Source organism: Macrobrachium rosenbergii, chromosome 48 (genome assembly GCF_040412425.1).
Source record: "Macrobrachium rosenbergii isolate ZJJX-2024 chromosome 48, ASM4041242v1, whole genome shotgun sequence".
NCBI classification, from domain to species: Eukaryota; Metazoa; Arthropoda; class Malacostraca; order Decapoda; family Palaemonidae; genus Macrobrachium; species Macrobrachium rosenbergii.
In genome coordinates this window covers 62,752,831-62,771,780 of record NC_089788.1, presented here as the reverse complement: position 1 = coordinate 62,771,780, position 18,950 = coordinate 62,752,831, and the positions used below count along the sequence as shown (strand labels likewise).

The 18,950-nt window shown below is 41.7% G+C and overlaps 1 protein-coding gene across 3 annotated transcripts in view; it reads left to right on the top strand.

Annotated features, from left to right (window-relative positions):
* The window catches only part of LOC136831466 (testis-expressed protein 264 homolog), a 51,793-nt gene extending 34,188 nt beyond the window's left edge, over positions 1-17,605 (top strand). Inside the window, exons 7-8 of one of the 3 annotated variants that reach the window (XM_067091960.1) lie at positions 4,128-4,292; positions 15,239-17,605. In XM_067091960.1, coding sequence (XP_066948061.1) covers positions 4,128-4,292; positions 15,239-15,570 — 497 coding nt within the window. In that variant the 3' untranslated portion in view covers positions 15,571-17,605. The remainder of the gene's footprint in view (positions 1-4,127; positions 4,293-15,238) is intronic. The other 2 variants (XM_067091962.1, XM_067091961.1) reach the window with 2 other exon arrangements.
* The last annotated feature ends 1,345 nt before the right edge of the window (positions 17,606-18,950 follow it).

The following is an 18,950-nucleotide window of genomic DNA, read 5'->3' as shown; positions in this document are numbered from 1 at the left end:
TGCGCCCTCCGGTGTCGCTCGGGCAGGCACACTCCAGTAAATAACCGCATTGTGGTACTTGCGGTTACACTCCTCTAACCTGCAAAGTGCTACCTTGCAGGTGCGACACACGTACCGGCTGTCTCTCCTTTTGCCATTCATATGGCACACCCGGCACTGTTTCTGTTTGCCCCCTTCTATTAGCTCCAGTGTGTGATCTCCTGGCTGCAGCCGACACACAGGGTCGGCTACCTGACGGACACTGGAATTCGAGCGCATCTTCAAAGGCGGCGCAGCATCTTCAAAGGCGGCGTCATCATCAAGGTCGGCGGCAGCAGGGGCGGCGTCATCATCAAGGTCGGCGGCAGCAGGGGCGGCGTCGGCAGGATCAGGAATTCTGAGGTCAGGGTACCTAGCAACATCTGCCCTTTCCTCTCGGGGCAGAGCTGGAGCTCGGGGCAGGGGTGCGGCGTTGGAAGGCCACTCCTCCGGATTGAAGTTTATGAGGGCATTCCCAGCCACCTCAAGAAACTGGATGTGGGTCAACCTCCGGCGTCAATTATACCCACAGTAAATGATGTAGGCATTCTGGAGGGCCAACTGAAGGAGGTATTTGAGGAGCTTCTGTGTCCACCTCCTGGTTCTCCTGGCGAAGGGATAATACTGGATGAGTTGATCAAAGAGATCAACTCCTCCCATATGCCTGTTGTAGTGTCCGATGACAGTAGGGCGCTGGACACGAAACTCCTCAAACGTAACTCGGCCCTGCCGGCATGTCTTCTTCCGCTGGGTGATCTCTTCTTGGATGAGCTCATGACTCGTCGTAATCATGGGCACGACTCGGAGCCCCTTCCAACAGATGACGAAGACATCTCCCTTCCGCCGCCACTCTGTCTCTCCTCTTGCAAGATGTTGCGGATGGCTAGCAAACCTCTTGAGGACATTCGGGGCCCCACACACCAACCGAAGGGTACCACTGACGTGCACACCTGCTTCATACAGTTCCTGGGCCAGGGATACCGAGTTATAATAATTATCCATAAACAGGTGGTATCCCTGGTTACGGAAACGATTCACAAGACCGAAGACAGTGTCACGCAGCGTGGAGAAGACCCCAGAATACACCAAGAAGTCCACGACGTATCCAGTGTTGGCTTCCGTAATAAAAAAATAACTTTACACCATATTTCTTTGGCTTCTTGGGTTGTACACTTTAATACTTAGACGCCCTTTGTATGGCATCATACCCTCATCCAAAGAAAGGTTCTTGAAGGAACCATGAGAGTCTGGCACCGTTCACGAATGAACTCCAACACTGGGCGGACTAAGATGAGGCGGTCGGGGTTATTCGGGTATAGCCCTTCGGTTGAAGGCATTGAAATACCTGTCCAACGCCAGGAAACTATCACGGGACATAATGCTGGCCACATTGGGCGTACTTAAAAAAAAATTCCGCCTCCAATATTGCCTGACGTCGGCAGCAGGCATCATTCCAAAGAATATGTGGAGCCCCAAAAAATGCGCTATGTCCGTGAGGTTGCAGGCCCGCCAGCGGTGCGACAACGTCGTCTGCAATTCCTCACGGCAGTACCGAGTGTAATCTGCCGTCTCCGCAACCAGGAATTCCAGCAGTTCCCGCGTCAGGAAAAGCTGAATGAACCCCAGTGCCGTGAGAGGCACAGGGACGGTCAGTCCAGGTACTGCCGTGAATGGGTGCATGTTAGGTGGGGTGGGGTCCTCCAACCACCCCTCACCACTTTCGGACTAACAGCCTTCACCCGAGCTGCCACGGCGTTGCGACCTTCTACGGGTTTGCGCTCGCACAAGCGCGCAAGACGCGCGCATCGCTGCGGCACGCCTTCGCACTCCCACACTTCCAGCTGGGCCGTCTCCTTCACTTTCGCCATCACTTTCGGTATCGTCCCCACCAGCCACAATCGGGCATCCTCCTCCTCCTCCATCTCACTTTCTCCCTCATAAGCACTAAAACCACTAAATTCTAGTTCGCTTTCCTCCTGTGGATCCCGTACGGACATTGGGGGCAAATACTCGTCATCGCTGACATCAGGCGTGATGTCCTCATCGCTAGATGACCAGCTACCACCGAAATCAGGACTTCCCACCTGCTCTCGATTAAAGCTCCGACAAGTACTCGTCTATGTCCTTCTGTTGGAGGCCTCCCAAATGTTTTCGGATGCCCCTCAGGACACCTCGATGCTTCCTAGGGGTCGTAAAAGTAACGGGATGTGGTCCTTGGTCGCCATAGGTCACACGTGGGCGAACAACACGCTGTTGAGAAGCTGGGTCACTTTGGTTGCTGGGTCCTTCTCCAGCATCCCAGTCTAAAACTCGCCACACGCTCACTTCCGACAGGCAGTATCGCCTTTCACGGTCCTGACGCCTTTGTGACATCTCTGCAAACGTTCTGTTGCAGCACGAATACGCTAACACTCGCAAAAGTTCAACAAAACACGTCTGCGTCAAAGTATCGCTCCCGCAAGGTGCTGCTCTGATGCTCTCTGATGCGAGATGGGGGGAATTCACGCATGCGTGTCTGGGTGACGCTCAGAAACAAAACAACAGCTGGATCCGTGAACTCCCAGCATCCGCCGAGGCGCGGGATTTGAAATCTTCTGCAAACTAGGCCTATAATTATTTTTCCGCGAATATTTAAAAAAAGCATTTTCAGTCGACGTTTGCAACGTCCACTCGGCATTCGACAGACAATTTTGGACGACGTTTAAAACGTCCAACAGGCGTTTAAGGGTTAATAGAGGTTCTTTGCAGTGTTCCTTTGTTGTAAGTTGTATTGCTTTATGTTTAACTTTTCATCCATTCCATTTGGTGTCTTACATACCTATCTAATGTTTTTTTTATCTTTACCTTGCTCCAATTTTCCTTTGTCATTTTAAAACAGAGCCTACAAATGATACTTAGTGGTCTCAGGAAACTTTTTATTTAGTATTATTATTATGATAATAATGATAAGGTCAGGCAGTTTTAACATTATTTATGTACACATATTTTGTAGCAATATCTGTTAAGTCCAATTTGTGATAAGAGACCTCATTAGTTGGTATTTATGTAAAGTTGGGATTTGTCACACATCACCATAACTAGTTGCTCTTAGCCTCAGAGTTAAACTTGGGTGTTCTGCCATCACATTTAAGATACAGGGTGCTCTGCCATCACCTTTAAGATACACCAAGAATTTCCTTGACCATTATTAAGACAGAAAACATGTGTAAAATGCTGACAAATTTTATCTTTGCAACTATTCAAAAATAATGTACAAGGGTAAAAATCCTTGAAATTATTGAAATAACTTACAGGCATTTTATGTTTGTAGATGTAAGGCTACACAGTAGTTTGTTGGCATGATCATGCAATTAGTTATATTTGTTTTAATTGGAATGAATGATTGTTCAAAAATTGATATTAGTTATATGAGGTATAAAGTATCTTGAAGAACCTAGAATAATTCTATTATGTAATTATTCTGGCTTTTGTTGTCTTTTTGTTGAATTTAAAGTTATAACAGTAGGTAGTGAGCTTTAGTGACACAGAAATACTTTCATGTACAGTGTACAGTAATGTAATTATGGCAGTGCTTTCCGTTGTATTGTGGTTTTTAGCTAGAATGGTATTTTCCATGTAGTATTCTTGTGCTTTGCTTTATTTTCTAAATCTTGTACTAACTGTCTATCTGTTTTGTAACATTTGTAACAGCTGCCATACTTTTAGACAACTCTCCCTTCTCTGCTCTCTTGTGAGCTGGTGTATCTTGTATGTGAGATTCCTATTTCACATGGAAGGGATTCCTCTTGATAAAGCTAAGAAGTGTCGTTGTTTAAATGATGTGCTTGATATGAAGAGCAGAACTTTGATGCCAGCTGCATGAAAGGGAGTAGTGTGATGTGCATGGGTTCCCCTTTGTTTCTTGGTCTCATCTTTACCTTTTGTGTAAGTCCCCTTGGTTACCTTATTTCTGTGAGAAAGATATGTAGATGCCTGGTTGTTGTAAGTGCACTGATTTTGCTTGCTGGTGCTGTATGAGTATGTGCATGGTTTATAATTAATGTAGTGAATGTTAAATTGTTAAGGACAACTTTTGAGACAAATAACTTATGTAAATGTGGTGCAAACAGATTATGACATGAATGATTCAGAGTGTTCGGAGAGTTTGGAAGATGACAATTCGAGTCCTCCAACCTTACTACCACAACCACCTGTACCACAACACACAGCATCCTACTCAGATGTACCTTCTGAGTCCCTTTTGTTCTCTCAACCTCCTCATGTTGCTCAAGCAGGTTAGTTTTTATTCAGGTTTTTGGTTTATTGTCAATATTACTATTCCTAAAGAATGAAACACTGTCTTGTGCATGCTGCTTTCTCTTTATCCTGCTCCTTTTAGCAGGAGATGATTCTTTTTTTGTGAAAAGCTGCTACTGTATGTTGGAGGGATTCCTAATACTGTATAATTGGTACTTCTGGGTTCTATTGGTTTTCTTCATTGGATTGGTCAGTTTCATGTCTTATCATGCTGCCGGATGATCATCTTTGTTTTGTTACGGAAATACTGTACATGTAGAAATTGTTTATTTTTCAAAAGAATGATGAGTGTATGTATTTACAAACCATAGCTTTACGATGCCATACTCACTGTTGCTAGTATTTGTTAAGGAATTAGTGTTGAAAACTTAATTGATAATTGGAGGTGTATGTCTTTTGAAATAATGTGCACCTTAGTGACCCACCTTCCATAATTAGACTTCTTTTACAAAGTATGTTTGCTCTTGCTACTGGATGAGCCCCGCATACGTTTTGACAGGATGTACAGATCTCATCCAAAAAAAGGCAACAAGAAATGTACGGTATTCAAGGATTGTTTGTGAGTGCAGTCCTTGAGTTTGGGAAGAAGAGAGGGGCGGGTTGTTGAGGTCTAGAGGTAAGCTATTCAGTTTGAGTAAAGGACTACCATTACTAAAAACTGGGAAGCTACTTTAAAATCTCTTGGAATATGATGACCTAAATATAGATTGTAATATGATGACCTAAATATAGATTGAAGTATTGGGAATTTTTCACATCTAAGAGGAAATCTCTCCTTTGGAAAGAATATGTATATGACTTTCAGTATTGACCCTTACAGAAGCAGGAACTATGATGAGTTACCACCAACATTTTTAAGAGCATTAACTGACAGTGTCATATCTATAACCACATGCTATAAGCATCTTTTCCTGACTGTATGATCTTATTGAGAGTTGTAGTGCACTGATTAACTTTGGATTTGTTGTATAGTAAAAGCGAACTTTGTGTCTGTTCCTTTATGGCCTTATCCTCAAGGGTTCCAGGAACAGTTCTGTTCCCAGCTGACTGGTTCCTTTTCTCATACGAGTTGTAGCATCCGGCTTGATGACTGTCTTCTATTTAGGCCACAGTAATCAATGTCTTCTAGTTAGACCACAGCAATCAAGGTCTAAACAGAAGAGAGTCACTTTCATCCTCTTCGTACATTGTTCCTTTGGTGACCATCTTCAGACATAGTAGTGATGGGAATTTTTCCTGTGATATTCTTTTATTGGCACTATCTACAGGCATGGTAGGGTATAATGAAGTGGTGCAGCATTGGTGGACTCTTGTTTGGCTCCTGTAATCTCAATATAGACGTGACAGCCTCTAAGCTTGCACCTGAGGATATCGTCAGAGTTTTATTCATATACATGCCAGCCAGTACTTATGTGAAAGACCTTTTAAGTAGGCTTCATGGGAATGCCTCTCTGTGTGTGTTTGTTTTAACATAAGATACAAAACATTTATTGTACCTTCCTCCCTCCCCCTTCTTTTTCTCTCTCTCTTTGGTACACTATTTTAGTTGACATATATTTAATGTAGTACAGAATTGTACTTGATACAGTAATGCAGTGTTACATAAATATACATTTTTTTCAGTCTTTATGTGTGCATGAATATATGTACACATGCACATTTAGTCAGGTAAACTGTACTCTCTCTCTCTCTCTCTCTCTCTCTCTCTCTCTCTCTCTCTCTCTCTCTCTCTCTCTCTCTCTCTCTCTGACACACACACTCAGTTGTTTATAGAAAAATGTGGCATTTGTTTGCCTTTCTCTGTATTTTACAATTTTTTAACAAGTAATTGAGTCAGGTCACCCTTTCCTGGATGTGAAGTGACTCCAGGTGTTGCAGACTTATACAACACTGGCTTGTACATGAATGGTGAGAGTGAATGCTATGAAAGGTTTCCTGTTTAATGTCAGGAGGGCCCTGTCTCACTCCTCCACCTTAGAGGACTAGCTCAGAACTTGACAGGGCAGTGCAGGTGATGATCAACAATAGATTAGTAAAGGAAAAAAGTCAGCTGCTTTAACTGGAAGAATGGAGCAAAGACAAATGAATCACATATTTGTGGTATGGCAAAAAGACAAGAATATTGCCTATGCTACTAGCTATCTTGTCTTATTACCAGCAAGATGAGACAGCTCTCTGGCAGATTGTCTAAGAAAACATCTCCCCTAAGGTCGATGAGGATAAAATCAAGCTTCTCAACTGCTGTAATAAGAAAATGAATACCTCATTATGAAGATCAGCCCAGCCTTTATGAATGGTGACCTTAAGAGGCATTGTTTGACATACAGTAGCTCACTGAAATAATGGATTAAAGTGTCCGAGCCTACCCCGCTTTAAAAGAAACTCCAATATTTTGTTGTATATGTACGTGAATGCGTGTTTTTGCATTATAAACTTGAGATAGCAGCAAGCCTACGTCCTCAGTCAACTGGCAAATCCTTTCTCTGAATTTCGCAGCAGCATCTTCATAAAAGGATAACTTTTCTCCTGACACTTTTACTTTTCGGCCCATGCCATGCCTCCGTTTAAACTAAAAGCCCAACCAATTGCATGAACGCTCAGTTTCTTGGCAGCCTTGATGAGCTGTTCAGCACCAATGCTGATTCCTGCTGTATATTGCTGCATGTACCATCTCAGTACCATTGAAGTTTTTCGTTTTCCAATGCCCTCATAGATTTTCGAGGAGCAGCAGCTTTGTCCCCTCTATATTCAATATCATAGCCTTTATTCTTAAATGCTGCCAGTTTGCCGTGAGCTTTCATAATGTCAGACATTGTTGGTGCACGGATACCATAAAGTTCAGCCACACTTTTCTGCGACAAACCTCTCTTTACTTTTGCAATAGCATCCAGCTTTTCCTGGATGCTTAAACGCTTCCTTGAATGCTTTGCTTGGGTAGGAGCCATTGTGCAAATCACTATAAATCACAAGTCAGATGCATCAACATGAGGGATGCTGGCAACCGAGTGCCCCATTGAGAGCGTGGGTGAGCCTGGGTGATGCGCTTTCTCCCTCACTCAAACTCCCAGCATTCCTTTTGGCATGTAATTTGAAAATACAGTTCGCTCGATCTGGAGGCGAAAACCCTCAAATTGATATTTCCAATTTGCACCGGTATATCCAGAAGTACAGTATACCACAGTCCGTTATCTCGGTGTGCTACTGTACTGATAATTGAGGTTGTCCTCATTCCTATGGTGTTATGGCCATCTGATGCAAAATCCTGGAAAAGTTCCAGGATATGGCAAGGCTGAAAGTGCTAAAGGAGAACCTACCCTGAATACCAATAAAGCCATTTTGAATCTTTTGTTTACACAGAATTATAATTTCATCACATGATTAGAAACTATCTTCCCCATGCTGATGTTGTGGTCATTCAACAAGCCAAGTCGAAGAGAAGACTTCAGCTGGTGAATCTTGGCATCTGAAGGCCTGACCTTCTCCTCCAGGGTGTTGATGGTGAGATGAAGTTTTTGTGTAGAAGGGGCATTATCTGACTTTGCCAGATGAATTTCCTAAGGTGTTCCTGTCACCTTGTGATAGTTATTCTGGCCTTGTTTGTGGCCCCTACTAATTCAACCTTTTTTCTTCCTTCTCTGCTCCTCCAGTGTTGTCCCATTCATTCATTCTTTATTATTGGAGGTTATTCATTCAGTGGGTGACACTTCTGGTCAGACTCAGAACAAAGGTTTCTGTACTCCAAGACCAGTTCCTTACTGCACTTGGTTTTATTTAAGTGAGTTAATCATGAGGTCAAGATTCACTGTTAGTGACACCCAATGTCTCGTTACCAGCGCTGTTGTCCCCTCCTGCTTCAGTGTTATCTAATTTGACTTCTGCTTCGTTGGTCCCACATGCTTGCTTGGCTTTGCCTACTCAAGTGGCCTCAAGTATTGACATCTTCCCATGTACCAGACTGCCTTTGCATACTTGGCTACCTCCATTGTAGTTATCTTCATCAGTATACCAGCTGTTTCTCTGTACTCTTTGAAGTAGGTACTCTACAGTAGACTGCTCAGGTGTCTGTTTCTGTATATTCCACTGTTTGAATGTGCTTGACTGCACCTGTGCTGCCTGTTGTGCCAGTGCCCATATTGTATCTGAAGAGTCTGTTGCTTTATCCACTTTCATTTTTAAGATATTCCTCTGCCAGTTGGTCCTGCCTCTGGTGTTCCCATGATCCTCCTTTTGCCAAACAGTGTCCTTAAGCCACGTTTAGGGTCATCTTCACTTCATGATAGTGGTTTGGTTCTTGGTGAGTCTCATGTATACAGTCCTGTTCAATCCCCAACGCCTGAAAGTGACCTGCATCACAACACTCCATCCTGCCCCAGTTAGCCCTTCACATTCTTTTCTTCATCCTTCAGGCCTCTCTCTTTAGTCCACCAGCTATCCCCTTTCTGCTCATTATTTTAAATTGTGCCTAACTAATTATCTTGATGCTATGGATATCTGAATAGTTTTTCTTTTCTGGTATAAGCGGAGATGCAATGTACCCTCCTAACTGTAATTCAGCAAATATTGCTAGGCCTCTTGAGTGGGGAAGCTTGTAATAAATGCTGAGTTAAGGAGTGCCGGGAAGCAATGTGTGCCCAAAATGTAAAAGATTTTATAGTAGCATCAGTATCTAAAACACTGTAGAACTCCATCAAGAAATGGAAGGGCTGTAAGTCTGGGACATTCAAAACACCCCTGCCTTTCCAGTATTTTTTTTTTTTTTTTTTTTATGTTCAATTTTAGCCAAAGGAGAGCGTAGCCTGTGTGTTGAACTAGATTATCCAGAACAGCCGTGCCTTATTGTATCTTTCTACCTTTTGACATTTTTCTAAAAAGCCTTTAAATGTTTCATTTATGCTTTTAGACCTTAGTGGATGGCAAGAAATAAATATTAGTATGCACTTTTGTTTTTGGTCCTAGGGTCCAAGAAAAATTAATTGAGGATGAGTAGCAGACACTGCATCTTGTGGAGGTTTTAGATAATACTGTATTCTTCCAATATGAATATTGGTACTGAACATTTTCCAAAATGTCATCCCTGTTATTGTTTTACAGTTTTTGGCATTTCCATTTAATAGTTGGAGTTATTTGAAAAAAGATGAACATTCAAATTGCTCCAGTGGATAGGATATTTTTAGACATCTTGAAATACCAGACGTGAGAGATACTGTTTTATATTGTCCAAGAAAAATACATTACCCATAGTTTCATGTTTAATATAAGTAACTTACCAGGTAATTACATAGCTATATGTTTTCAACCACAGCAGTCTAAAAAATTCAAAATTCGCATCAGCGCTTCTATTGTCTTGTGTAGATGACAGGTCCCGCCCACTTTTGGATACCGATAGAACAACTTAGCAGAGAGCTTCAATTCATTTTCTGCCAGCTTCTGACCAACATCTGTGGCTTTCTGCAGTCTGCTTCATTGGTTTTTGGATTTTGTTTTGTATTTATGGTGAAGTATTCAATTTTTTTTTAAGTCTTCAAGATTTAGTGATAATGTTAGCTCTAGTTAACTTTATTTGTAGCTTAATTTTGTCAGAATGTCTGATTCCAGTACTTCTAGCATTCGTTTCTGCAGTGAAGGATGTAAGACTAGGATAACGAAATCTTCATATGACTCTCACACCAAGTGTGTTAAGTGTAGGCGGCCAGGAATGCAATAAGGATGAGGACTTGCATAGAATGTCAGGATTGGGATGACTAACTCGAAAGGGGTAGGAAGAGGAAGGCGGCCTCTAGAGCCGAGAATAGGTCTAGCTTAGAGTCTTCCCCTTTACCTAGTATCATAGACAATAGAGTTATTCCTTCTCCTTCGATTCATGCTGTCTCCCATCACGAACCCTCCTTCTTCTTTACCACATACTCCTGTGCCAGGATGAGGTATCATTGCTAAGCTACTGGAGAAGCTTCCTCTTTGGGAGTATATACCTCCTCCCAAGGGGACTTCCCCGGTCTAGTCAATTCATCTCGACAAGCTGCGTTTGCGCCAAGAAAGATTATGTTCTTGTCTCCCGAGTTGGACCATCTCATCCAGAACACCTTTAAGGTATTCGAAGTCCTTAGCTTCCTTGACTGGACTGTGGGATCTCTAGCAAAGAAGATCGTCGACTGCCCTGTCCTTGCAGAAGACTTTACCTTGAACTGGCTGGGAGTGTTGCCGTGCACTGATAAGGCAGTAAGGGATGGTTCCTTAGAACTTGCCTCTTTGCCATGGGTATTTTAAAGAAAAGAGAGTCGTGGTGCCCCTTCACCACAAAAAGGGGTCACCACTACCCAGAAGTCAGTTCTTATGTCTCACCTCTGGACAAGTCACACCTCTTCCCTCAAGACACTGTTAAAGAGGTCTTATCTGACTTGCAGAATAAGTCAATGCACGATCTTCTTGCCCAGTCCACCAAGCGACCAAGAGAACCCTCCTTTGCCGCTAATACAGTTTCTCCTCTGAAACCCCAGCTCTTTCATGGAAGGAAGCAGAAACCCCAGCCAAGACCTCACACCATTTTTCGTCCCCCTTCAAGATCCATTTAGAAGTCCTCCTTCAAACCTACCCCCAAGAAATGAGAGTTTAGTCCTTTGTGCCCCGGTAGGAGCCAGGCTCCACCTGTTTTGGGAGGAATGGATCCGCAGAGGAGCGGAACCTTGGGTAGTCAAGGTCCTAAAGGAGGGCTGCGCCATCCCTTTCAAGGAGAAGCCTCCGTTAGCTAGGTCTCTACTCATGTTGACCGCATACTTGGAAGGCTCCGAGAAGTTTTCACCCCTCTCTCAGGAGGTCAAGTCTCTCCTTCTCAAGGGAGCTGTGGAAGAAGTAAGGAGTACAACTGAAGGGTTCTACAACTGTCTCTTCGTAGTCCCCTAGGAATCAGGGGCTGGAGATCCATTCTGGGTGTCAGCTCCCTGAATCTTGTCGTTCAGAAGACGAAATTTCACATGGAGACAAACCTTTCAGTCATGTCACCCATCCAGCAGGGGGATTTGGATGATCACCGTGGACTTGCAGGACGCTTACTTCCATGTCCCCATCCATCCGGACTCCAGGAAGTTCCTACGGTTCATCTGTAAGGGCAGAGTTCTCCATTTTCGGGCCTTGTGCTTCAGTCTGTCTACAGCCCCTCAAGTGTTCACTCGGATTCTTGTTCCTCTCGGCAAATGGCTACATCTTCTCGGCATAAATGCACGCCTTTATTTAGATGACTGGTTTCTCCATTCCCCGTCACAGGAGAAGTTCATTGAGGACTTAAAGAAAACTCTTCGCCTGACACAAGAGTTGGGCATTCTGATCAGCAAACAGAAATTCCAAATGATTCTTTCACAGCAGATTCTATATTTGGGGATGATCCTGAACTCACGGACTTCTCAGGCTTTTCTGTTCCCCAGAAGAGTCAGTTCCTGCCTGCAGACTGTTCGAAGGTTCCTTGCTATCCCAACCTGCTCAGCGATTCAGTGGATGAGTCTCCTGGGGACTCTGGCCTCAGTGGAACAGTTCGTAAATTTGGGCAGACTGCACATGAGACCTCTGCAGTTTTTTCTTAAGGTGAGCTGGAGCAGGAAGATCCAGCCGGATGCCTTCATCTTCCCCATCACATCAGAGATCAGAGCGGATCTTCGATGGTGGTCATGCGAAGAAAGACTTGGAGGAGGGAAGTCTCTTCTTCCGTTGAGCCCTGACCTAGACTTTTTTCTGATGCCTCAGATCTAGGCTGAGGAGCTCTTTGAGGGAGTCAGGAAGTTTCTGGGACGTGGTCCACAGAAGAAAGAAACTATCACATCAGTGTCAAGGAGCTGACGGCCATTCACCTGGACCTCCAGTCCTTCTCGACCCTAGTCTTCAGCAAGACAGTAGTAGTGCGCATGGACAACACTACTGCCCTGTCATACGTCCACAAACAAGCAGGCTACCACTCTTCTCCCTACAAGGCAGTGAGAGACCTCCTTCTCTGGGCAGAATGCAACCAGGTGACTTATCACTCAATTCATCCAGGGGAGCCTGAATGTCTTAGCAGACAAGTTGAGCTGTCTCAGGCAGGTCCTTCCAACAGAGTGGACTTTGGAACCCCTAGTCTGCAACAATCTATGGAGGTTATGGGGCAAGCTGACCATAGACCTTTTTGCGACTTTGAGGAACCACCATCTTCCTCTCTTTTGTTCCCCAGTCCCAGGCCCTCTCGCATGGGCAATGGATGCCATGCTCCTGGACTAGACAAACCTGGACATTTATGCCTTTCCTCCATTCGGTATGATCAGGGAGATGATAAGTTTTTGACTCATCGGAACTTGTCAATGACCCTAGTTGCTCCTTACTGGCCCAAGAAGGAATGGTTTTCAGACCTGCTTCATCTATTAGTGGATTTTCCAAGACTCCCGCAAAAATGGTCGCTGCTCAGACAGCCCCACTTCGTCGGGTTCCACCAAGTGTTGTCCACTCTGGTCCTGACAGGCTTCAGACTGTCAGGGGCCTCGTCAGAGCAAAAGGCTTTTTGAAGCCAGCTGCAGAAGCTATCGCTAGGTGCAGTCGAGTTTCTTCTAGCAAGCTCTATCATTCCAAGTGGATAGTTTACAGAAGATGGTGCAGCCTCAATGGTGTCTCTTCTTCTGAAACAATTATAACCCAAATTGCCGACTTCTTGCTCTACCTGAGGTTATCCAGGAAGATGTCACCCTTTTCTGTGACCTTGCCAGATCCTTTGAGACTTCCAAGCAAGAGAGGTCAGATCTTGTCTCTTGGAATCTGTATGTAGTCTTGAAGTGGCTTTCAGGTCCCAACTTCGAGCCTCTCTGCTCTGTCTCGCTCAGAAATCCTACCAAGAAAACTCTCTTCCTTGTGGCATTGGCAACCGCCAGAAGCATCAGTGAGCTTCAAGCAATCGAAAGGAGAGTTGGTTTTTCACAAGGGAATGCAATCTGCTCCCTCTCTCTGGGTTTCCTTGCCAAGAATGAGGACCCTTCTAAACCCTGGCCCTGTTCGTTCACCATCAGGAACTTAATAGGTATCCTTGGACCAGAGGAAGAAGAGAGACTCCTGTGCCCTGTGAGAGCTTTTAGGTACTACCTGCAAAGGACAAAGAAAATCAGGGGACCTTCTAACAACCCCTGGTGCTCAGTTAGGAACCCCTCCCGTCCTCTGTCTAAGAATGTTCTGTCCTATTTTTTGAGAGATTTGATCTCCGAAGCACACTCTCAGATTCAAGAGGACGTCTTGCCTACCATTAAGGTTAAAGCTCACGAGGTTCAGGCTGTTGCCACACTTGCTTTAAGGTATAACATGTCTCCCTCAGCCATTCTACAATCAACTTTTTGGAAATGCAAGTCAGTCTTTGCTTTGCACACTCTCAAGGATGTGGAAACTGTTTTTGGAAATTGTGTTGCACATTATGACCTTTATCCATGGCTGGTATGGTATTGGAAGAGGAAACTTATGGGGTTCTCTTTCCCTCTGCTATCCACTCGCCTTGATATTGCTATCCACTCGCCTTGATATAGGATGGTTGAGTCCCAAGGGAAGCCAGGGTGTACAATGTACCTGGAGTACCCACCAGTTTTAGTGGTCTGGGGTGTGTTTTATTGCAGTGTAGGTGACAGCATTGTTTGTCTTTATTCTGGTCTTCTCCTAGGGCAAAGGCATCCTTTTTAAACTTTCCTAGCCAACAGAAGGCTTCCTTCACTGCAAGGTTCCCACTAAAGTAGGGGCGACCCTTGCTATACCATCACGCCACCACAGGTTAAGATGAGCACCGACCGGAGGCAGTACCCACCTGTAGTAGCTCTCTTACCAAGTAAGGAAATAACAAGCTTTGTATTAGTGCTGGCAACTTGTCTATTGCAAAGTCGTCACTTTCCTTAATGTTCTGGAGTAGAATATGTCCATGTATCCCACCTCCTTTCAGTGTGGAATCAGCTATGTATTTACTGGGTAAGTTACTTATATGAAAATGAAAAATTTTCAGTTAATTTGTATTTTTCGTAACATACAAACCCTAGGTCTTTATATGTGGATAACTTTCGGCGAAGCTGGAAAGTCTGGCCGTCAAACTTTTGCAAGGCAGCTATGGTAACAGTTACCTAAGGTAGGGGCGGGAGTACTGCCTACCAAACCGGTATACATTCACTCTCTTCAGTTTACCTTTTGGCCTAGGTAAAAGAACAGACCCTCTGTGGTGGTGACCTCCATGCCTCGCATGATGGTTTCCGCTCTTGCTGTTCCTGGCTTCACTGGCTCCCAGGCTATCCTGGCTGCTCCACCTGCCCCAGTGATCCCAGTCGCTGCTCCTGGTTTCCCTGGCTCCAGGCCTGCCCTGGCTCCTCCATCTGCCCAGGACATTCCAGTCACCCCAGTCGCAGCTCTTGGCTTTCCTGGCTCCCACACTGCACTGGTTGCTCCGGCTGCCGCATTCACTGCTCCCGTAGATGACTTTAATGCTGGCCAGGTAGCTCCCGCTACCCTGGCCTTTCATTTATACTTAGCAGGTAATTACAGAGTGGGAGCCCTCCTGCCTCCCCTCATGTGGACATCAGGGGATAAAACGAATTGAAGCTCTCTGCTAAGTTGTTCCTATCGGCACTTGAAAGTGGGCAGGGCCTGTCACGTAGACAAAACAGTAGGAGCGCTGCTGCGAATTTTGAATTTTTTAGACTTACGTGGTTGAAAACCTATAACTATGTAATTAACTGGTAAGTGTATATGAAACTTAATTTTATCATGAAAATAACTTCCATAAAGGTTGATAATTATTTTACACAGGAAAATCTTGAATAGAAATTTTTTTTATTTTGTACAGTGTTTGGTCACTACTTTTAAGAGACAAAATAATATAAATTTAGCCTCTTAAGAACAAAACTCTTGAATTTTATACTTGAAAAGTAAATAATATAGAAACCTTATATTACAGAAGCCATTAATACCGCTGAGCCTTTTGTGAGGACACCTGTTGTGGCTGCACCAGTAAGTGATGCTGCTCCTGTAGCAGATGCACCAGTTCCAGTTCCTGATCTTGAGTTACCAGGAGCTGCTGCACCTCTCCCAAGTGAAACTGCACCTGTTGTGGATGTCGGGGAGAGTGTTGAATCTGCATCAGTTGGTGGCACTGAGAGTGACGCCAACACGGCATCGTCATTTGAGGAGATTGACGAGAAAGAAGCAGCCTCCATTCCAGATATGGAAGCAATCAATGGCAGTAGGGGATCAAGTCTCAGGAAGGATGAAGATGAAGGTGAACGATAAGGTATAATAAGAAAAGATCACTTTTTGTACTTCTTAATGAGGTGTGGTGTTAGAAACAGCATTTTCTTTTAAAAGTATATTTAAGATTCCTGAACAAGCAAGTTATTGTTTTTATTATAAATTTCAAATTAGGTGAAGAAATGTTTAGCTATTGCAGAGGAATTAAGTATTGTTAATTATCAGAGTTGAGTCAGTGGCTTGGTCAGATTATTTGAGATTATTATCATTTTCAAGTTATTTATATAAGTGAACTTGGAGAAAGTCTCATCATGTCTTAAGTAACTATAAATTGTTCATGAGAATAATATGTAATCTACAGACTGTGAGTACACTTGCTTTCGTTCTGATATTTAAGAATGTGCAGTAACTATACAGTATTTGTAATATCAGATTAGAAAAGTATCGTAAAAAAAAGTAGATAATTTAATTTGAAAAAAAAGAAAAGAGTGGAGGATATGCAGTATCAACTTAAGGGAAATTATGAGCAAGCAATGATTAGTATGGAAGATGGCCAAGATTGTAGGTTCATTAGATTTTCAATTTGTTGTAACTTGGTGGCTTGATTCTACTTATTTGTAAAAGTATCTTGAGATTGTGATTGCAGTAAAATTTACAATGTGTTTAAAATATTGTGCCATTTTAAAGATTACTTACTCTATAAGTAGGGAAATTGCCTTGGCCATGATGAAATTTTAGGTAGAAAAATATTCAAAAATTTATGTGATGTTACAAATGAAAGCTCACTGAAAGTGAAGTTGGTAACATTCTGATTTCTACGGTTAGTCAGTCTTACCCACACTTCCGTAGTTTCTAAAATGAGAGTGTATGCTTTGTGAGTTGAGCAAGTATATAATGAAAGTAATAAGTTGCTGTTTGTTGAAAGTATGATTATATAGACATTCTATGAAAATTAAGCCTTTTGATATACTGTACCTAAGATCAAAGATTTCTTCCTCAGTATGTGGAGTAGAAACACTATACTACAGAAAGGAAGAAATCCTATTTTACTGTAATTACATACACAGGGGATTGTGGTGTATGTGTGTTATCTGTTGGGGAAACATTAATATCAGAGTAATGAAATGGCATGACATCCGTCCGTTGTCTGTTTATCTTTCTTTAGTTTTGATATCGTTTAAATCATTTGTCTAGTCTTTTTTTTTTTTAACTATTGCTGTTTGAACACATAACCAAGTTTGAATTCAGATGATTTGCTTACATTCACTTCAACAATAGTAGTTTTTAAGAATTTATTCATTTTAAGAGAATCGACAAGAGTTCTTGTTTAATGTAAACACTGGAGTGTGGTAGTAATGTGTTAGCATGTTCTGGAAATCAGAAGGTCATACATTTCCGAGCATTTGTTTTAGACAACTTTGTGGCTACATTACAGGAGATCATATCAAAGGCTTAACAGTATTGAAGTCACTAGGAAGGGTGTTTTTAGGTGTAGAATGGAACTTTACATAATATTTTTTCTTTGTAGCTTTGAAATTACTTTTTGCAAGTTTTCGCATGTTCATAGTGCAAATTTACAAATTACTACAGGCACTTTTTATTCCTGTCCTTGATTTAGTATTCTAGGTTCTCTCTGTTTTTTAGGTATAACATCAAAATACATGTACATAAGACTTTCCAGTCATTTGTATCTTGTAACTTTATTTTCACAAGTACTTTTTCAAGTAGGAACATCTATGTTCTTTTTATTTTCTTTTAAAGTTTTATTTTGTTGTAGTTAGATGATTTTATGGAATTTTTCTTTTCATCTTTTTTTATGTTTTGACCCATTATAGAAAGGATGTTGAAAGGAAATGTTTCTTTACATAGCAGTGGTTAGTAATGTAAGGATTTGAAATGTAGAAACTTACATAACAATGGCTGCAGCTTTGCTTTTTTGCAAACATACAGCTGTCTGTATTTTGCTGGTTTGACCATCTTATTAACTCAAGCTGTCATACTGCAACATATTCTTCTTCTTTGGCGTGATCTAATTGCTCTCCAAATATAACTTTGAAAACAAAAAAAAAAAGAAAAAGTCAAAATGGCTATACTGTACTGTAAAACTTTCAGAAAAGAAGCTTTCCAAATGTGACAGATTCCTTATTTTTATTTTTGTTATCTACTAAAACATGCCACAGTTATGTGTAACAAAAAATAATTTTACTGTATTTGCCAATGGTAGGTCGTATTTAATGAATTTTTGTCATGCTGTTGACAATTTTGTGTGTGTGTGTGTTTGAATAGATTGGTGAACAAGATAGATGGAAAATGAATTCCATGTGTTGCTGAATATAGATTTTGAAGTGTTTGTTTACATTAATATTGTGTATACACACTGGTATGTTTTCATTTTGAAAGATTACATTTCAAATATTTGCATTTTACATTGTAAAAGTGTAACTGCTTTTCACTGGCTAATTAAGTGCATATTTTTGTGGTTGTTCATAAACATAACTTGTTTTCATGGCTAAAGTACCACTGTGTGATGCTCTCATGTCATTTTTTTATTTCTAGTCCTTGCATTTATACTTACTGAGGAGTCTGAAGAAAAAAGTTTTTTTCTTGATCTTGGGAATCTACAAGGCAAACTGTCAGTATCAGGGCTGCATTTATTACTGTGTAACATTCTGAAGGTTGTTCAGATGCAGCTAAATAAAATGTATTAGGAAAACAGTGCATATAGTTTTGTCATTTACAAATATGAAAATTGGCATTGAAGTGTTAGGAAATGTTTAAACAAGATTGAAGATTTTAATTATCTTGTGCAAAGAAATTACAGGAACATATTTTTTAATGGATTAACTGGTACAAGTGATGTACTGAAGAAAACTCAGACTGGTGTAATCACACTGATAATTGTAGTTAGCTTGTTAGTAAAATGGATTTGAAAGAGCATTGCAAAATACCCTTGATAAAAGCCATCATACTGCAGATTGCAATTCGGTATTGATGAAAAAATGTGAATATACTATTTTTCAATTTTATAAGTTTTATAAGTTTAATTAGGGGAGTAGTTTTCAGTTAACATTTTAAATAGTAGCATTTATAGTAAAATATTACTGTATGTTATTTTGAGTATGCTTTTCATTTTATGATTGGTAATAGAAAATATGTGAGATTTTAAGCAACATAGTATTGTATTTTGAAATATAGAACAGTATGAAAATTTTCATACTTAAAACTTAAACACAGCTGTATTTGTTGATTGCATAAAATACTATGAGAGTCATATATCAAGAATTTTTTATGGATAAATGTGGGTGGACTCCAGCACAAAATTTTTTATTAATATGTCAGCATTTCCATTTTAATTGATATTGCATGGCTTTGGATTCCAAAGAGTTTTCAATATTTAAGAAAAGAAAACGATAAAGAAATTG